At 30.1% G+C, this 20,435-nt stretch overlaps 1 protein-coding gene across 1 annotated transcript in view; it reads left to right on the top strand.

Moving 5' to 3' along the window:
- The window catches only part of SI (sucrase-isomaltase), an 87,198-nt gene that overhangs the window by 47,594 nt on the left and 19,169 nt on the right, over window positions 1-20,435 (top strand). Inside the window, exons 25-36 of the mRNA XM_045556529.1 lie at window positions 2,160-2,366; window positions 3,415-3,569; window positions 5,005-5,173; window positions 6,540-6,636; window positions 6,730-6,842; window positions 6,937-7,062; window positions 9,003-9,134; window positions 9,848-9,958; window positions 11,662-11,724; window positions 14,644-14,760; window positions 16,058-16,145; window positions 17,001-17,139. Coding sequence (XP_045412485.1) covers window positions 2,160-2,366; window positions 3,415-3,569; window positions 5,005-5,173; window positions 6,540-6,636; window positions 6,730-6,842; window positions 6,937-7,062; window positions 9,003-9,134; window positions 9,848-9,958; window positions 11,662-11,724; window positions 14,644-14,760; window positions 16,058-16,145; window positions 17,001-17,139 — 1,517 coding nt within the window. The remainder of the gene's footprint in view (window positions 1-2,159; window positions 2,367-3,414; window positions 3,570-5,004; window positions 5,174-6,539; window positions 6,637-6,729; window positions 6,843-6,936; window positions 7,063-9,002; window positions 9,135-9,847; window positions 9,959-11,661; window positions 11,725-14,643; window positions 14,761-16,057; window positions 16,146-17,000; window positions 17,140-20,435) is intronic.

Raw genomic sequence — 20,435 nt, 5'->3', positions numbered from 1 at the left:
CACAAGAGCTGAAGAGTTGGATGTGTGGGTAGATTTGGTATTTGCTTCTGATTTTTTTTCTGGCTGCTTTTCTTTTTCATATTAAAATGACAAGGAAAACCATTAGGCAATAATGAGAATAGGAAAGGACTTGTTGATGTTTGGAGAAGAAAGGAAAATGTCATATAGGGCAATGTGAATGAACTAGGAAAATGTAGTATGATTGCATCATTAGGACCCACTGGGACTTTCATGATTATAAATTGTGAGAGCAGGCAGCATGGTTGTTTGCATTTTTCAAGCAACATCCAACTACACAATTGCAGTCACTGAGAAGACAGAGGGTAGAGTTTTTCCAGGGTGTGGTTTTGTAACTGAGTACAAGAATGTGAGTGAGGGACATATGGATGGAGATTGTATGAAAAAAAGTAATTTTAGTGATTGAGAAAAAAAATCAGCTCCCTAGAAAAGTAGAGTCGTCATGGGGTGAAGGACAAATATAGTAAGGGTTAGATGGTATGGTTACTCTGGTTGTGATCACTCTGTGTATAAACCCTTAATTTCCTTATTCTGATAAGAAATCAAAAATGAAAGAAAGAATGATCTTTTCCCAAGACCTAATGTAACAAGACATTTTCTAAATCACTGATCATTTTCAGGAAAAAAAAGATTTTGCCTAGATCTTTGTCTTGCTGATTCAGCCAGAAATATTCAGATTCAAAATCCTCAGAAGTGATATTACAAGTGGTAACTTCTCTACTTCTAAAATATATAGATGTATGGATGTATGTGGATATAAGCAGGATTGAGTATTTTAAAAAAAATTACTCAAAGATATAGTTTAAATTTAATTAATTATATATTCCTTGCATAATCCAATTAAAAATTATCTGTTCAATACTTAACCTATAGGTCTTTATCCTATTTACCAAAATTAAATAGCCAGAATATTTTCATGCTAGCCACAAAAATAGCAATGCTGATAGGAACTATCAATAAGAAAGATAAATTAGTCGACTCATAACTTGATAAAGCAGAAGTGGTACTGGGCAGAAAGATAGCTATGAGGAAGTCATAGACAGACTTTGCAATTTTCTAAAGCCATTCATGTTCTGGGTTCTATTGGCACTCATTTAATACACTGCATTTGGAATGAGTACTATAGTATTGATATCAGTTAAGGATTGCTTTAATCTGAGATTATCAGACACCTAAAATCTGAGTAGGTTAAACAAAATAGATTATATTTTTCTCTTACAAAGAGGAATCCCAGGCCAAACATGCTGGCATTTAAATGTCATCAATGCTCCAGGCTCCTCCATATTTTCTACTTGGTTTTCATCTACAAGGTTACATCACAGCTTCTACCATTATATTTGTACTCCAGGAACAACAAAGAAAGTGAATCAAAAAGGACATTAAATTTAATCAGATTACACTCCTTTCTTTTAAAGAGCTTTCTGGGGACTTATACAACTTCTGCAAAAGAGACTTGGAAATATAGATGGGCATATTGTTTCTCACAACAATATGGCAATTTAATAAATAAGGAAGAGAACGAGTAGGTTGTGATAAGGCAACTAGCCATTAATGTCATAGTTTATCATTCTTTTTCTTAGGTCCCATCACTGACCCTATATAAACCAATCAGCTCTGACCCTCACCCACAGTTCCTCTTTCCAATCCTAGTTAGGATGTAATTGACCAGTATAAGCACAAGTCATAAAAGATATAGTTTCATAATAAGTAAATAAGAAGAATTCTAAGAACATGGCCTTCTGAGGGTCATTATAGAGCCAATTTTACACACAAAAAGCAACAATCTAAAGAGTAAGTACAAGCATAAGATCAAAATTTATGAGTAATATGCTTAATTTTTACATATAACACAATCCAGTTCTATTTTTTGAGTAAGAAAATCTATGAAATTTCTTCCTTCTGCTCTAATTTTCTTTCTGTGGAGTCAAAATATAAATATTCTATGTAACATTTTAGTACATGGGATTTCAGATCCCATAATAGAAACTTTATGCTATGATTGCTATTGCATTTTAGTATTCAACAATACAACTTGTAAATTAAACAACATGTGATTGAACATAAACCTACTTTATGTTTTTGGAAAGTCAAATATTACAATGTCTACAATTTCTGGCAATGAACTTGCATTGTGTTTTTAGATTACTTCTGGATCCAGTGCACCTGAATGTTACTTTCCAAGAGAAGACAACCCTTATTTAGTCGCGTCAACTCAGTATTCATCAACGGGTATTACAGCTGACCTCCAATTAAATACTGAAAATGTTAGATCAAACCTACCTTCTGAACCCATCTCAACTCTTCGTGTGGAGGTGACATATCACAAAAATGAAATGCTACAGTTTAAGGTATGCTTAACACAAACTATCCCAATGCTAACTCAGCTCTCAACATTAAAGATTTTTAATAGATTATGTGCTTTTCTTTTTAATATAATATTAAGAGTTAATTGGCCTGACAACATTTTTATTCTATAAAAATAAAACATTTTTTCCTGCACAGCTCATATCTGGGTGCCCAATAAATGAAGCTTCTCATTTTTGCTAATCTGTGAATAAACATACAGTGGTGATTTAAAAAGAATAAATTTAAATTCTTGCTAAATAGATAAGCAACTTAGAATTGAAAAATATTCATAGTTCCATTAAAATAAACAAAGCAGGATGCCTACCTACTATTTCCATCATTTTAAATCATGGCCTGAATTTTCTGAAAATTCCATGAGCAAGAGGCAATTTCAAAAAAGAGGAAACATGAATGTTGAATGATCATGTCGAAAGGATTCATTCTCATCAGCAAGGAAATAATTAACAAAAAAAAATTATTTTGAATTGAAAATAAATTAGCATTAGAGTACACAATTTGGTGAGAACATTAATTAGTACAATAATTCTAGAAAGCAGTTTCCCAGTAGGTATCAAGGACCCTAAAAATGTTTATACACTCTGACCTAAGTGCTATAATTTCTAAGAAATGTACTGAAGAAATAAAAGTGGGAATAAAAACATATTATCATTAACATTTATTGTATGATCACATGTATGGCAGAAAATATTGAAACAACTTCTATGTCTAATCATGAAATGATAAATAATTTTGGTATATCCATATAATAGAATATTTGGCTCTAAAAGTTTTATCTTTGATTTCTTACTGTGTAGAAAAGTAATCAAAAATTTTTAAAAGGTATAAAATGCAATACTCAATTTAGTGCCATATATGTATATATGGAATTCTATATAGATATATGGGCCATGGATGTAAAATTAGGAATTATATGAACAACAATTCTTAATACTCTTGTTTGAACCATTATTTAAATTATTTAATGATATTTACATGCTATGTCAGCAATAAGAGTACACTGTATCTATTTTTATTATTTCTCTGCAATAGATTTATGATCCCCAAAACAGCAGATATGAAGTTCCAGTACCATTAAATATTCCAACCACTCCAACAAGTACTTATGAAAACAGACTTTATGATGCTGAAATCAAAGAAAATCCTTTTGGCATCCAGATTCGACGTAGAAGCAGTGGAAGAGTTATGTAAGTGATTGAATTATTTGCTAAGAAACATATTTTAATGTTAGCTTAGGAATGGAAAAGTAAGATGCATATTTTCACAGCCTTCCCTTTGCTAGAGTAGCAAAACACTAAAAGATTTAGTTGTGTTAAATAGTTTGGCCTATTCCAGTATTTCTAACCTAAACAATTAGCATGCCCATAGGACTATCATAAAGGATTGGTCCACAATTTCATTTACACTTTGGATGTGATCAATTTCATAATTAAGTATCAGGCTCATTCTTCTAATTAAGTTGAGAACTATACCAAGAATTTTCTTGAAATGCATGATGAATGTTGACAAAAATAAGTAATCAAAAATGAGTGAAGTAAATATTGTATTAGAACTATTGAAATTGTTTATTGCAGCTGGAGACTGATAGTTAATAATTTCTCTTTCAAGTATTAATCAAAATAAATTGAGACATAAAAATCTAGATATATTTTTATATTACAATGAATAAATTTAATTTTAAATTGTAGTCTTCATTTTAGTAAAAAGCTTTACAAACTATAGTATATTAAAATATATATTTATGCAACTTAAGCTTGCCATGCCATTCTTTAGATGATGCTGTCAGGATGTTTTCAGGTATTGTCAGGATGGGTACAAACAGTAAATAAAACTATGTTTGAATTGTTTTAATAATTTTGTTGCCATAACCATATTTTTGTTCAAAAGGATGAGAAACTAAGTCATTTTGTAAAAAATTCTGGTACAAGGGCATCATTTATTGCTATTAATATTTGCCAAGCGTTATTCCCTATTAAAAAGTTTTCCAAAATATTTAATATAAAAATTTTGAATAGGTCTCAGATTATTTGTAATATTTGTATTTCCTCCCCTGACCAACTTTATATTCTTTTCTTCCTCTTTTATGTTATTTTTTCAAATGACTTTGATAACAATATGTTCTTTGAAACATATATATATATATATATATACACACACTATATAAACACTGATTTATATAAATACAAAATAAAGGAAGAAGAAAACAATTGAGAGTAGTAATTGGGGAGAGTTTGAAATTTAAATATCCATTATGCTTTCAGTTCTTTGTAATATTGATTTGTTTTATTTCATTTGTAGGAAAAAAAGTATAGTGATTATCTCAGGGGAGCAGGAAAATGGAGGACTTTCAATTTCTAGGCCATATATTACTGAGTAACTCATAACTTCATATTAATTTTATTTTTAAAAATAATATTTGTGATTCATGTATAAATATATGAAAGATAGTTTACATATTTCATGTATTTTCTGAAAAAAATTATTAATTAGCCATTTCTATTTGGTACCTGGATATAATTAGGTATACAGGAAAAAGAATATTGATTTTCAGATCACCTATTACTTGTGATACTACTTTGCATATATTTTTACAGGAATAGAATTATTTTCTTTTGTTTTCAGTTGGGATTCTCGCCTGCCTGGATTTACTTTTAATGATCAGTTTATTCAGCTATCTACTAGACTGCCATCAGAATATGTTTATGGTTTTGGGGAAGTGGAACACACAGCATTTAAGCGAGATCTGAACTGGCATACTTGGGGAATGTTCACAAGAGATCAACCCCCTGGTGTAGGTATCAGCATTTGACTACCCCATGAGGCAACTAAGACCATGATTAGAATCCAAACCACTTTGTAGGCCTGTACTGAAGCAATGTCAAAGGGGCTAGGAGTAGCTATAGTGATTTTCTGAAAAACAAACAAAAAGTCACCATAAATTGCAGGTGAAGGTAGAGGAGGGGATGGATAACAACTTGCTTGACTAGTGTGAGAAGCCAGGTTATGACCTAATTCCCAAACCATTTCAACTGCAGAGAAAGAACATATTGATTCAGTATTCCCTACCAAGTCTTACATTTACTCCCAGCTTTTAGAAAATAACTGTCTAGGATTCTCCTTGATTTTTTTTTTCTTCTTAGATGTTAATTTAATCCTAACTTTTTTTCTTTATAACTCATAGCTGCAGTTGTGTATTTTTATGAGGCCTACCTGCTAATTATATCTTTAGAATATAAGATTTTTATATACTCATGAAACTTTTTTCAAAGTATCATCTTAATGTAACAGATTTTATTAATATTTAATGTACTTTCATAAAATTATAACTATAATTATTCAAAACATATCATAAAAATACTTTTCAGTAAAAATTATCTCATTTCCATTTTTTACGTTATGCGTACTTAAGGTATCTATTCAGTAACACACTATAAGTGTATGTACTATTGCAACCATTTTTTATTGTTAGGTGCTAAAACAACTTTTTTTTGTACAATAGTCCAGACTAAGGTTATTGAAGGCTGTTTTCTATTTATATCAATTTTTATACCATTTATACCAAAATTTATTTCTTAAAAATTCTTCAGCATTGGTATAGATATTATTAGGTGAATATGATCAAAATGCTCAATATATAAAATTACTTTCGCATGTTCATAAATTATTGCGATTCAAATACAGGACAGCAAATTAAATATTTTGTAAATATAAAAATGTGTTTTATAAACATAAAATATATATAAAATTACTTCCATCACTTTAATATTTCTAGGACAGTGTATTATAGAAAAAGAAGTGCCAATTTATAAATAAATTAAGACATATAGCCTTTGGAAAGAAACTCAACTACTCTAATGCCAATGACATTGTACCTCTCAGTTGACGTGTCAGTATTTGTGGGTGTTACATATTTGCTTATTAATTTATGTTCTCTAAAGCAGTAACAGTTCAAATAATAAATTATTTTCTAAGGGAAATACATTCATTTTAATTCAAGCATAATTTGAATGTACAAAATAGGAACATTTAAATCCCAGAGGTCAATCTTAATGAATTTAAAATAGCATTGATTAAATTCCATTTAAATTTAAATTTAATTAAAATTAAAATGCTATCATTATTTAAACATAAATTGTGTTTAATTTTTTTCATTTCAGTATAAACTTAATTCCTATGGATTTCATCCCTATTACATGGCTTTGGAAGAGGAGGGCAATGCTTATGGAGTTCTCTTACTCAACAGCAATGCAATGGGTAAAACAACTGTGTGTTGAATTTCTCATATTTGTGACTTTTTAATAAACTAATATACATAAATCAAAATTGAATCCTATTTTGGATTTCCAGATGTTACATTCCAGCCAACTCCTGCTCTAACTTACCGCACAGTTGGAGGAATCTTGGATTTTTATATGTTTTTGGGCCCAACTCCAGAAGTTGCAACACAGCAGTACCATGAAGTATGATTGGATATTTCTTTTTAAAAATATAAAATTAAAAAAAAATAAAAATATAAAGTAATTCTCTTAGTTCACACATAATTTCTTTTTAAAGGTAATTGGCCATCCAGTAATGCCACCTTATTGGGCCTTAGGATTCCAAATTTGTCGCTATGGATACAAAAATACTTCAGAGATTGTGGAAGTATACGAAGGAATGGTGGCTGCTCAGATCCCCTACGTATGTATATTAATTTTTAAGACTGTTAAATATGGAACATATAAAAAGAATGGAATAATTAAACATTTATATGCTTTAAAATTGATTTAACCATTTGGTAATAACGCTCAGTATTTAGTACTAACTTATGAATCAGACATGAGATTTATATACAATGTCTTTGTCAGGTTAATAAAGGATAAAGGATAATATTTAATACCCTTTCTTTTCTTTCTTCCTCTCCAATTCTATGACCCTGAATTGTGCTCAACAAGTAACCAAGCACTTGCTTTCCTCTCATAAACCCTGGGTTGTATAGGTAGTCAGACATATTCTGTATATTCTCTTTGTGTTAGAAGAGTTCAGAGGAAACTGTATCATCAACAAATGTGACAAATTACAGAGAACAAGTTGGGTAATTTTTTTCCCTGGACTAGATAATAACTGTAATGTATAGTACAGATTGATAGGATTTGCAAAATAGTTTCTTCCCCCAATGTTCAGGAAACTAAGTATTTCAAATGCCTATCAATTGATGAGTGGATTAATACAATGTGGTATATGTACACCATGAAGTATTACTCAACCATAAAAAAATAATTAATACATTTTGCAACAATCTGGATGGAACTGGAGACCATACTCCTAAACAAAGTATTGCAAGAATGGAAAACAAACACCACACATACTCACTATTAAATTGGAACTAACCGATTAGCACTCATGTGCACAGATGAAAGTAAAACTCAACAGAAATCATGCAACTGTGCAGAAGGGGGGGCAGAGGGGATGGGTGAAATCATATCTAACGGGCACAATATGCATTATCTGGGTGATGGTCACACTTATAATTTTGACTCAAGCAGTACAAAAGCAATCCATGTCACCAAAACATTTGTACCCTCATAATATTCTGAAATAAAAATAAATAAATAAATAAATAAATATTCCGAAGTATCCACACATAGTCCCTGAAATTTTACTTTTTAGAAAGATTAAGGGATCCCATGGGTCCTGCTGGTAACACATAAGCATTGAAATATAGAATGCTTGGTATAAGATTTCATTCTAAGAAGAATCAGAAGGGCCTCATTTATAACTGATATTTACAGTAGAATCTAATGTATGGTTCCTGAATACACTATAATGGGGAAATTAATTGTATAGGTTGGTGACATAGAAACGTGCAAGTGGAATTTGATTATCAAACGGGAGATTTTACATTATTAAGCCCACTATATCTGCCATACTTTTTATAACACCTAGAAGAAATCTAGCTAATGTCAATTAATGGGAAATAATTAACAAATTTGTTATTTAGGCCTTAATTGAAGATTCCATTATAAGATTGAAACATTGTTTAGTTAAAACATATTTGCAAGTACCTACCTGTAAGTAATACTTTACTTATTTAAGCTGGGCTGTTACACTAAAAATGGCTTTGATGGATAATACAAGAAAAATTATATAATAATTGATGAAGTTCCTAACTCCTTTCTCACCTTTTGCCAATATTAAAATTATTTTAAATTATCCCACATTTTCTTTATAGTTCTCAAAATAGAACAATACTTGTTTGTGTATACATTGTACAAAATTCTAATTTTTCATTTAACATAATTTCATAGCATCATAAATTCTTTTACCCCTGTGTCCTCCTGTTTCCTTTGGTAATTACATAATATATACTAATCTAAAGGAATTTTTACTTCTAAATCAAAATTACTAAACTATTAACACAATTGAACATTTATAGGAAGTTTTTCTTAGAATATTTTGCATTTTTATGTGCTACTTTTATTCCTTGAACACTGAATTTGTTGATTAATTCTTTTTAGGATCTAGGAAAAAAGAATTGAAACTTTCTTATTGTTGTTACTTTTATAATAAGTATGATAGAATATGATACACTTATCCATTTGTGTTTCTTATCCCACTGTCATGATTCTCATTTATTTCAGGATGTTCAATACACAGACATTGATTACATGGAAAGGCAACTAGACTTTACAATTGATGAAGAAGCATTCCATGACCTTCCTCAGTTTGTTGACAGAATAAGAGGAGAAGGAATGAGATACATAGTTATCCTGGTCAGTATTTATAGTTTATCTGAGTCTTACTATCTTGGTTTTATTAATTCTCCTAAAATGGGAGAAGGAGTTTCAAAATAGGGAGTATATAAGTTTGGATTCTACTCCCAAATCTAAAAAATTCTTCCTTTCCCACTTTATTTTATTTACATGGGCTTCCACCAGCTACATTTGGATTTAGGTATACCCTTACAGCTCTAAGTCTAAAGTTGGGAGAGAAAGGCAGGCTGTTTTCTGAGTATCGTCATAGCTACAGACCGGCCTCAATTGATGGAGGTTATCAAAAAGTAATTGTAGATTTTCTATTTCTATGCAATTCTGAAGACATTCTCTAGGATTGCTTCTGATGTTTTTCATATTTAAAAATTTGCCTTCAGGTTTGTAATTCTGTGAAGAGAATTTTTTTATCACTATCTTGTAGGAGCAAGCTAGGTAGCCAGAAATCTCACCATAGAAACAAAAACAAAACAAAAATCCCTGATAATCTTGCTTGAAATCGTAACTTATACATTTTCAAAAGTCCTTAGAATTTTTTTCTAAGAAATTCAGAGAACAATCTAGCTAGACTACTGATGTTTATACCATTTGTCAGTCCATGTGAAAGTACAATATTATGATAATATAATAATGAAAAATTATGTTTCATAATGGCTTTTCAAGTGTCTATGCTTTTATTCCATATATACCTTGTTTGTATTTCATTGTAATTTTAGGATCCAGCAATTTCAGGAAATGAAACAAGACCTTACCCTGCATTTGATAGAGGAATAGAGAAAGATGTCTTTGTCAAATGGCCTAACACCAATGATATTTGCTGGGCAAAGGTACTAAATTTATATCTTGAAATAGAATATGTATGAAAATGCCATTTCATTGAAAATTTCCATTTAATTTTTTAAAAATGTTAAAAACATATTGAGAAGTAGAGATATACAGAAATGTAATGATTTAACAACTAATAAAATATTATATGTTCTTTGACTTCCATCCAAATTATTAGATGCAAAGGAAGAATGCATACACATCTTATGTCCAAATACTAATTGTTTCATCTTAAAGATATTTTATTATATTTATTGATATCTTCTGTGGTTTATTATAAAACAACCATTAGTAAGATGGCTACTCATTCTTCTATACTGCAAGAGTCATTTAAATGTTTGTATTTCTCTTTAAAAGATCTCATTAATAAAAACAATATTTTTAAGAGCTACACTCATAGCTCTAAGATGGAACAAGAAATATAATTAACTGTATTTTATATACTTAATAATCAATAATATTCAGATCTGAGTATATGATTATAAAAATATTGTAATTTGGTTTTCATATAAAATAAGAAAAAATCCAATAGGCATAACTAGAATGAACAAAAACAGCAACAAACCCCACAAAATCCCATGATGGGAGACAAAATTAAATGCAATGTGAGATTTTTCTTGGATTTTGAACCAAACTTAAGACATCAATGATAAAAGCAGTAAAATTCAAAAACATTCTATAAGTTAGTTAACTGTGTTGTATCAACATTAATTTCTTGGTTTTGATAACTATACTACAGTTATATAATATGTTAACATTAGAAGAAGCTTAGTGAAGGATATAGATAAACTCTAGGTACAATTTTCGCAGCTTTTATGTAAGTCTAAAAATGTTCCAAAATAAAATGATAAAAATAAAATAAAATAGAAAAAATCTTATGATACATTAGTGTAACATCATAATATTTTAAGAAACATTCAAATATAGAGTACAGCATATTGGCCATAGAGGGGGACTTGTTTTTCTTCCTAATTTCTTTTTATTCCATACTCCTACACATTTTTGAAGGTTTCTACTCTTTTTTCCCTTCCTTTAGAGCACTATTCTCTGCTAGAAACTAATGCCTTGTAAATAATTAGTCTTTGGGAATTATTTACATTTTTATATGGGGCTTTCTGACTTTTACTACACAGATTCAAATTCCAAGAGCATTCAGCATGATTAAACCTGAGCTCTATTTTGTGTGTTTCTTGCTGGAGTAGAGGAAAACATTGGTAGGCAGTGTGTCTTGGGGTGGTGATGAAGGGAGATGAGAATTTAGTACTAACTTTTGAAATCAGTGGGATTTTTGAATCAGCATGACTTTATCAAACCAGATCTTCAATTCTTTCCAAATAAAAAATATTTATCATTTTTAGTTTTCAATTCTGGAGTAATTCTAGAAAGACTTTAAATTAAATTTAGTATATGTTTTTCATATTATTTCTTTACCAGACCTTTTGGTTACACACATTGTTTTCAAAATCACTAATAACCACAAAGGTTAGCAATTCTTTTTTTATTTGCTATATTAAAGAGTAGAGTAATATGGAAAGTGGGAATAACTTGCAAATGATAAATATGCTAAAAAGGGAATTGAAAAGATTATAGATCTGGAGATCTTGAGTCTAATATATCTCTAGTGTTCCATTACACATTATTTACATCATAATCATATCATATTGAATTTATTTTGAACTGTTTATCCATTTCTGCTCTTGTGTAGGTTTGGCCGGATTTGCCAAATATAACAATAGATGATACTCTAACTGAAGATGAAGCTGTTAATGTAAGTTTTACATTGATTAACTATATATTACTAAAAGAATTTCAAAATGTGTACTTAATGATCACTTTAAACAATAAGTTAATTTGAATACTTCCCTTAAAAAATATATGACTTATTTTTAATTATCTGTATCAGATCATACTTAGGTCAAATTTATCCATTTTTTTCTCCAAATAACAAAGTACATCAGTCACTATTTTAACCAATTTTATATTTTATATTTAATCCAAGCAATCATTCTTTAAAAAAAATTATTATAGTAATAACACTTAACATAAGATCTACCTTATTAGCAAAATTTTGTGTGCATAATATAATATTATAAAATATAAGGGTGATATTGTAAAGCATATCTCTAGGACTGTTTATCTTGAGTAATAGAGATTTTATGCCGATTACTTAGGAACTTCCAATATCCCCTATTTCCAGTCCTGGGCAACTACCAGTATACTCTCTTCTTCAATAAGTTTGGTTATTTTAGATACCTCATATAAGTGGAGTCATACAACATTTGGCTTTCTGTGACTGGCTTATTTCACTCAGCATAATATTCTCAAGGTTCATCCATGAAAACAAAAGGAATAAAAAAGATATTCCATGCAAATGATAAACAAAAGTAAGCAGGAGTGGCCATATTTATATCATAGAAAATAGATTTTAAGTCTAAGACTATCACAAAAGACAAAGAAGGTCATTAATTACATAATGATAAAAGGGTCAATCCATCAAGAAGATATAACAATTATAAATATATATGCACCCCACATCAGAGAATCTAAGTATAAAAAGAAAATAACAGGAGTGGAAAAGGAGACAGCAATGCAATAATAGTTGAACACTTTAATATTCCACTTTCCATAATAAATAGAACAACCAGAGTGAAAATTAACAAAGAAACGGCAGTCTTGAACAACACTATGGACCAAATGGAGCTAACAGACATATATAGAAAATGGTACTCAACAGCAGCAGAATATAAATTCTTCTCAAATGCACATGGAACATTCTTCATGAAAGATTGCATGTTAGATCACAAAACAAGTCTTAAAAAATTTACGAATGTTGAAATCATACTAATTTTGTTTTTCTGGCCACAATGGAATGAAACTAGAAATCAACAGAAGAAAGAAAACAAGAAAATTCACAAATAGGTGGAAATTAAAGAACACACCATAGAACAGCCAATGAGTCAAAGAAGAAATCAAAGTGGAATTAGAAAATTTCTTAGAAATCCAAAAAGAATCTATATCATAGCAAAACTTGTGATGTGACAAAAGCAGTACTCAGAAGAAATTTTATAATGATAAACAGCTATATTAAAAAAGAAGATCTCAAAGAAACAGCCTAGCTTTAGACCTTTACAAACTAGAAAAAAAAGAACAAACTTAGCCCAAAGTTAGCAAAGGAAGAAAATAAACATTAGAGGAGAAAATAACAAAATAAGGAATACAAAATCAATAGAAAAAAATAAACAAAGCTGAGAGCTGGCAATCCTTCTATTAGGTAGAAGAAATTATATGCATTAAATCATACAAGTTCATATAAGTATAAAAAATTAAGAAGCTTAAAACTTATGAAAACATCTTCTAATGCAGAGACAAAGAAATAAACATACTTAATTATGTTGTTGAGGAAAAATCCAGAGTTTTAATTCAATTTGAGTTCTATGCACTACTCTTGGATAGTAGTGCTGCACTGGAGAGAAAGGCATGACTTCTTATACAGCTGTAGGAGGACAGCTTCAATTTATGTAAAATGACTGTGTAGAAATCTTTGAGAGTGTCTTCCACAAAAGATATAAGGAGTGTTGGACCACAAGTACCTGATTAATTTTATAGATATAAGCAAGGATTTGTACTAAAGAGATAAAAGCATTCACCAACAAGAATTAAATAAACCAAAAAATGATTTGTGGAAAAAGTATAAAAGTGGAAGTTAAGAAACAAGATCTGGAGCTTCCTTTCTTCTTAATTATCATTGTGATCTGGAGGAGGTCCTAGCATAGAAAATATTCATTCAGTGCAATTCCACTAACCCTTCTGTCCTTATGAGTAGAATGTAATTCTGGGACAAGATGATAATTTAAGTCCCTTTCAACTCTTAAAAATATCCATGATACATATTTTGTAAATCTCTGGATTCCCTACTCTGCATTTTCTCTATGCACATTGCCCTCCCACATCCCTGTTCTCACTGTTCATGGAGAAGACTGTTCCTGCTGTTGCTGTTAATACATAACATATGCTATGTTTACGAGACATTTCCAATTGATTTACCTGCAGAAAGTCAATCTTTTGGCTAACACATAGTTCCTCTGACCTTGGAAGTCATATATGTGAATTAGCAAGTAGAAAATTTTCTTAGTAGAGAATGGAATAAAATACCTCTTCTTTACTGGGATGGGAAGGGATAGATGTGAGAGAGAAAGAGAAGCAGTTGGTTGGGGTGGTGTGATGATCTGCTGTTTCTGGGAGTTCAGAAACCAGGGTAAACATGTTTCAGTCAGAAAAACAGGCTTTACTTCAGGCTTTTTCTGCTCCCACCATGCTCTACAAAAATAAATCTGAATTATAGGGCTCTACAGATACAGAGAAAAATATTGTCTATCACTCTAGGAAGCACTAAAAATACATTTCTGTGTATTCTGAACTATTTCTTTATAACCCACATAGGGCCCCAAGGCTGACCTCTTCTCTCCATGTATGTATATGTCTCTCTCTCCTTGTACTTCCCTTGGCTGCTGAGATGGTTAAACGAAAATCACATACATTTATGTATTAATAACTAAGTTTATCAGGTTGCTTTAATTATCACTCAGGTGTGACTTGTATTAATAAATCTGAAAGATAAACTTAGATTTAGACACATATGGTCTCTGTCATGACTTTCAACATGTGGATCTGAATTTTGGTTTTAAAGGCTTCCAGAGCTCATGTAGCTTTTCCAGATTTCCTCAGGAATGCCACAGCACAGTGGTGGGCAAGGGAAATTATAGATTTCTACAATGACCAGATGAAGTTTGATGGCTTGTGGATTGTAAGTAAGCTTTGATAGATTTATCTTTTAAGTTATTTATTGTGCAGTGATTATGCAAAGTTCTTATAGGCTCTAATAATGTCAGTAAAATATTCTTTGTAAAAATTAGTCCACTCATTTTTCCCATAGAATTTTCTTATACAAAATCTCCCAATATAAACTTTTAAAAATTCACTTTATGCTTATTGATGGTATTTCCTGGACATTTTCAACTTGACCAAAGAACCTATGTGGCCTCTTACTCTAGCTACTAATAAATACATGTAAACATGCATTTTATTGTCATTTAATGTAGGAGTTAATCTCATGTTCAAATAACTGTCAATCTTTAGTGTAAGAAATAATCTCATAAATTTAGCAATATTGTTTTCAAATAGTTTCTTTCTTAGAGGTAATTTTACAATATTAGGAGTAAAATTTTTAGTAATATAATTTTGAGATAGCATAAAAAAGAATTTACTTTACCACAAGTAAATATTTAGCACAGGAGATTTTATATAATACTTCTGAAAATTTCTGGAGGTATAATTTCTTATTCTGTTGGTTTTTCCACTGCAAGGCATTAATTTACTTATTTTTTTAGATTAAAGATAGTTTTAAAGAAGTGCCACTATGTAGAGCCTTGAGGATATGAAACTACATAAGGAATAGATTTTTTAAAAAATTAATGGGACATATGTTTATTGGATGTATAAATTTATGTACCATAAGGGATTTTATTAAGTATATTCTGAGAATGATACCTTGATTCAGAGAAAATAACCTGTTTTCAAGTAGAGGAAGTCACTTAAATGGTAGCTAATTTATATATTTAGATCATGGTCCCCTTATGCATGGCTAATGTAATCCTGAGATATGTGCTCAATAGAGATACTCCTTGAAATTTTCTCTATTTGTGAACAATATCTTATGTTTTTAAAAATAACAGCAATCAATACCAGGCTCAGGGCAGGAATGGAGGGGAAGGTGATAATGGGATATACACTATTGTAATTTAATTTTCATGTCTTGGAAATATAAAAATCTATTCAATTCTATATGTGTAATACACAGGAAAGAAAAAAATAGGACATTTTTTGTTTCTAAAAAGAAGGCATAGGTTGATAAAAGTTAAGAAACACTGAGTTAAGCTAAATTCTTTAGCATCAAAGTGTTTTATATTTTTGTTTTATATAATAGTGAGCAAATGAAATATTATTCAAATATGCTACTCTAATTTACTCACTTTTAGAATTAGTTCTTTTCAGAATATATGTTCTAAATTCATTTTTTGTCTTTTTCTCTTGCCATTTTTAAGGATATGAATGAACCATCAAGTTTTGTAAATGGAACAACTACTAATGAATGCAGGAATGTAGATCTAAATTATCCACCTTATTTCCCAGGTACAATATTATTGCTATGCATCTGATATTATTATGTTGTTATTTTTATTAATCAGTTTATATATACCTAAGGATGCAGAGTAAGATTCACATTCCCAGTTTTCACTACCCACTCATACATTGGACGACAACTTGACCCATTACCAATATTCCTTAACAATAGTTTGAGAAAAATTAAGAAACATGTTTTACGTATATGAACACAAACCTAAATTTGCTTTAAATTGTTACCTTGGTTTTCTTAAGAATCTTCCCAGATTTGAAAATTTTAAATACTCTTTAAGATAAAAATAAAATTCGTCTTAAAAAGTTTATTTTCATTTTTTTCTTTACTAGGGATAAATGAAAGTATACTAATAATACTTCTTTGCTTATCCCTCACCTGGAAGGGAAAGGGCCAGACCTTCCACATTCATTCTCATTCTCTTGTATAGGCAGAAACCTTTATAAACCATTAACATATAAAGTGACAACAAAGCTCTGAAAAAAGGTACCTTAAACTGAGAAAAAGTAAATAGAGTTATAGCATTTACCTGGCTCTTAATCTCAAGGTATTATGTTACCAAGTGGATTTTTTGGTAAAAATTTATTTAGTATTTTCCATCTAAATTCATTAGAAATAATATGCATTTGGAAATATACTTATTTTTCAAGTTTTTATTAATTTATCTAATCGTTATAATTGCAAACTGATTTTTTATTTATAATTAGCATAAAGTATACAAATGGTTAAAAAATCAATAATTATTTTAAAACAATGATTAATGTTGCCAAAAGTATATGTATTTATGTGGTATATATTTCAATACATGGGATTATATACTATATTAATATTTTTTCATTGATTCTTCCCAGAACTCACAAAAAGAACTGACGGATTACATTTCAGAACAATGTGCATGGAAACTGAGCAGATTCTTAGTGATGGATCATCAGTTTTGCATTACGATGTTCACAATCTGTATGGATGGTCACAAATAAAACCTACTTATGAGTAAGCAGCATTCATAATTATCCTCTCTGACTCTTTTTTGTCCTCCAGACCTTAAATTTAATGGTACCTATCTTAAGAATCCCACTGACCTTATCTGGTAGCCTTTTCCTTCCTGATATTTTCTGTAAGTTAGTTCCTCCTTCACAGAATTTAGAAAATTTGTGTCTGTATGTATTGATCTATGTTGTTATTGTTTTTCGTTTTTATCCTATTACAAAGAGAATCATCATTTTTATTTTGTTCCCAACCATGTACCCAGCACAGTGCATGGCAAATAGCAGGTTATCAGTGTGTGGTGTTGAATGAATACATGAGTACATAACATATAATTTGAAGTCATTAATTTAGAAATTAAATCTTGGCTAAATCGGTTATTTAAATTCATTATTAGCAAATTAGAGCATTCCTGAATGATCTTGAGCTCCTCAAACTTTAATATTCATACTAGTCATCTGCATTTTTAACAAACTCCTATGTAAGGCCAATGATAATAGAACATATAACATTCTCTGAATATCAAGTTTTTTATTAGTACTGTCCAATAAAACTTTCTGCAATAATAGAAATGTTATATAATTCTCAGTGTCTAATACGGTGCCCACTAGCTTATATATGGAGGTTGAACAATGTGGCTAGTGTGACTCAGGAATGGAATTGTAAAGTTTATTTAATTTTAAATAATAGTACTTAATTAAAAATAAAATAATAGATGACAAATGGCTACTATTCATATGTTAGACAGTAAGGCTTTAGATCACTAGCTCTTGACTACATATTGTAATCACCTGGAGATTTTTAATAAGTGATGATTTAATTGGTCTCTTCTACAGCAAAAGCATCTGGATTTTGAAAATTCCCCAGGTAGTTATAATGAGCATCCAGGGTTGAAAATCACCATTCTAGTAAATTACTGAAGTTGGCAAAAGAATGAGAAGCATTTTGTAGTAAAGAATATGAATAAAAGTCCTCACTTAGTAAAACATGCTTACCTTATTTCAAGCACTTTTTATTCAACTCAGAATAGGTGACATCCTCTCCACAGAGAGCAGTAAATTAAGAGTCTAGCATGGTTCCTGACACACTGTGGATGCCTAGTAAATTTAAATTAATCAACTATTATCCTACTATAACTATAGGCATCAAAATTGTGTGGATATGTTCAAGGTAGATGTAGATAAATTTCTAACTGGTTGACATACAAAGATATTTAAGAATATTTAAGGTCCATTTCCACTATTAAATAAACTTATGAAGAATAAGTCAACACATTCTTCCATAAAATATCCTTCAATATGAAAGCAAAATACATTTATTTAATAATGTTAATTTTGCTCTTATCCATAACATTTTTCAGTAAAAATTTCAATTATATTTGTTATTTAAATGGAATACATTATTTTAATGTTAAATGTTGAGTTAAATAGCCTAATTTATACATAGCTTTAGATTTTTCACATTTCAGATTATTTCTTAATATTATAATTTTTTGATTTATGAAAAAAGTTAATTCTCCTTCAGATGATTTTAGAGATTAAATATATTCACTTTATGTTTAAAGACCTTGACAAATGTAAACAGGCACTATAAATGAATTACATTTTACATTTAAGCAAGTGATGAAGAATAAAGACTTTTTTGTTTATCATAGAGGAAAGCTGTACAAATTATAAACCTAATTTTTTTCCTTAAATCATCCAGAACATAGCAGCATTTTGTTCTTTTGTTTTTATTTCCTACCTAAAAACTACCACACATTTGACATTCAACTATTTCTTGCTACTGTGCTCTTCACTTAACAATAAACAAATTATGCAATGCAATAAAAAATAGATTGAGTAAATTCAGAAACAGGACATAATTAGCTTGAGAAATTGTAAATAGTTTTAGAGAAAGAACCATAGATACCAGTGGAAAATAAAAAAGTTTCATACAGAAATTCCATACAAAATATTTTCTGTCTTCATCGGATGCTTTTCTCTCATAATTTAAAATTCAATGTTGTACTGAAATAAAGCCTGTGCTTCAAATATAGGGAGAAGTACATTTAAAAATCTACCTCAAATTGTGTGTTCAAATTTCAGAAAAACATTAAAGGATTATGGAACTATCTTTTGTATTTTCGTCTTCAACAATACCTTGAAAGACTTTAGGAATTACTAGATACTTTTCACTAGAGAGGACTTAAAGAGAAATAAAATCTTTGACTCCCTTTGGATGTGTAGGTTGTGTTTTATTTTCTAATTTTTAAATAAGTGCCCCTAACTTTTATAATCATAATTGAGAATGGAATGAAAAAGTCAATAGACATAAATTACTTTCTCAGGTATTTATAGAGACTTAGCTAACTAGCAACTTGGAAAATTATATTGCTTTGCTATGTTTAATGTAATTTCTTGGAAAAGTAAGAGTGCCTTTTCAGTTGAGAGAGTTGTATATTTTAGGTAGTGGTCTCTTCTTACATTTTTTAAATGAAAAAAAAATAGTGTAGGTAAAAACAAACAATTCAGCTCATCTTCCCACTAATTTGGAAGTTTTTAGTTACAGCTGTAACTTTCTATCGATTAACTCTTAGTTACCTGAGAAAATACTGAAAACATGTCTCCTAGACATTACATTCTCAATGATACGACTGATTAAAACATTGATACAGCTGGTAGATCAGTGTTAAAAAAATATTAAGATCTTAATCCATAAACCTATTTTCATGGCTTAACTTTTCACATTGTCTTCACTAGAGAAAATTTCAAATTTAAGTTATTATGTACTCAAAAACAATGAAAGTGGCCGGGCGCATTGTCTCAAGCCTGTAATCCTAGCACTCTGGGAGGCCGAGGAAGGCGGATTGTTTGAGCTCAAGAGTTTGAGACCAGCCTGTGAAAGAGTGAGACCCTGTCTCTACTAAAAATAGAAAGAAATTATATGGACAGCTAAAAATATGCATATAGAAAAAATTAGCCAGGCATGGTGGCACATGCCTGTAGCCTCAGCTGCTCGGGAGGCTGAGGCAGGAGGATCGCTTGAGCCCAGGAGTTTGAGGTTGCTGTGAGCTAGGTTGATGCCACCGCACTCTAGCCTGGGCAACAGAGTGAGACTCTTGTCTCAAAAAACAAAAAACAAAAAACAAAACAAAACAAAAAAACAATGAAAGTATTTTAACTTACAAAATACTTGTTGTCCAGGTCTAAAACTAAAACTGAAATTTCATTTTCTGACCTAATGGTGAATATTTGAGATGTGAATTGGGCAAGTTTCTATTTCTAATGGATATTAAACACATAATACTGAATGTTTTGCTT

Source organism: Lemur catta, chromosome 1, assembly GCF_020740605.2.
Source record: "Lemur catta isolate mLemCat1 chromosome 1, mLemCat1.pri, whole genome shotgun sequence".
In the NCBI taxonomy this organism is placed as follows: domain Eukaryota; kingdom Metazoa; phylum Chordata; class Mammalia; order Primates; family Lemuridae; genus Lemur; species Lemur catta.
This window is presented reverse-complemented; position numbering and strand designations above follow the sequence as displayed.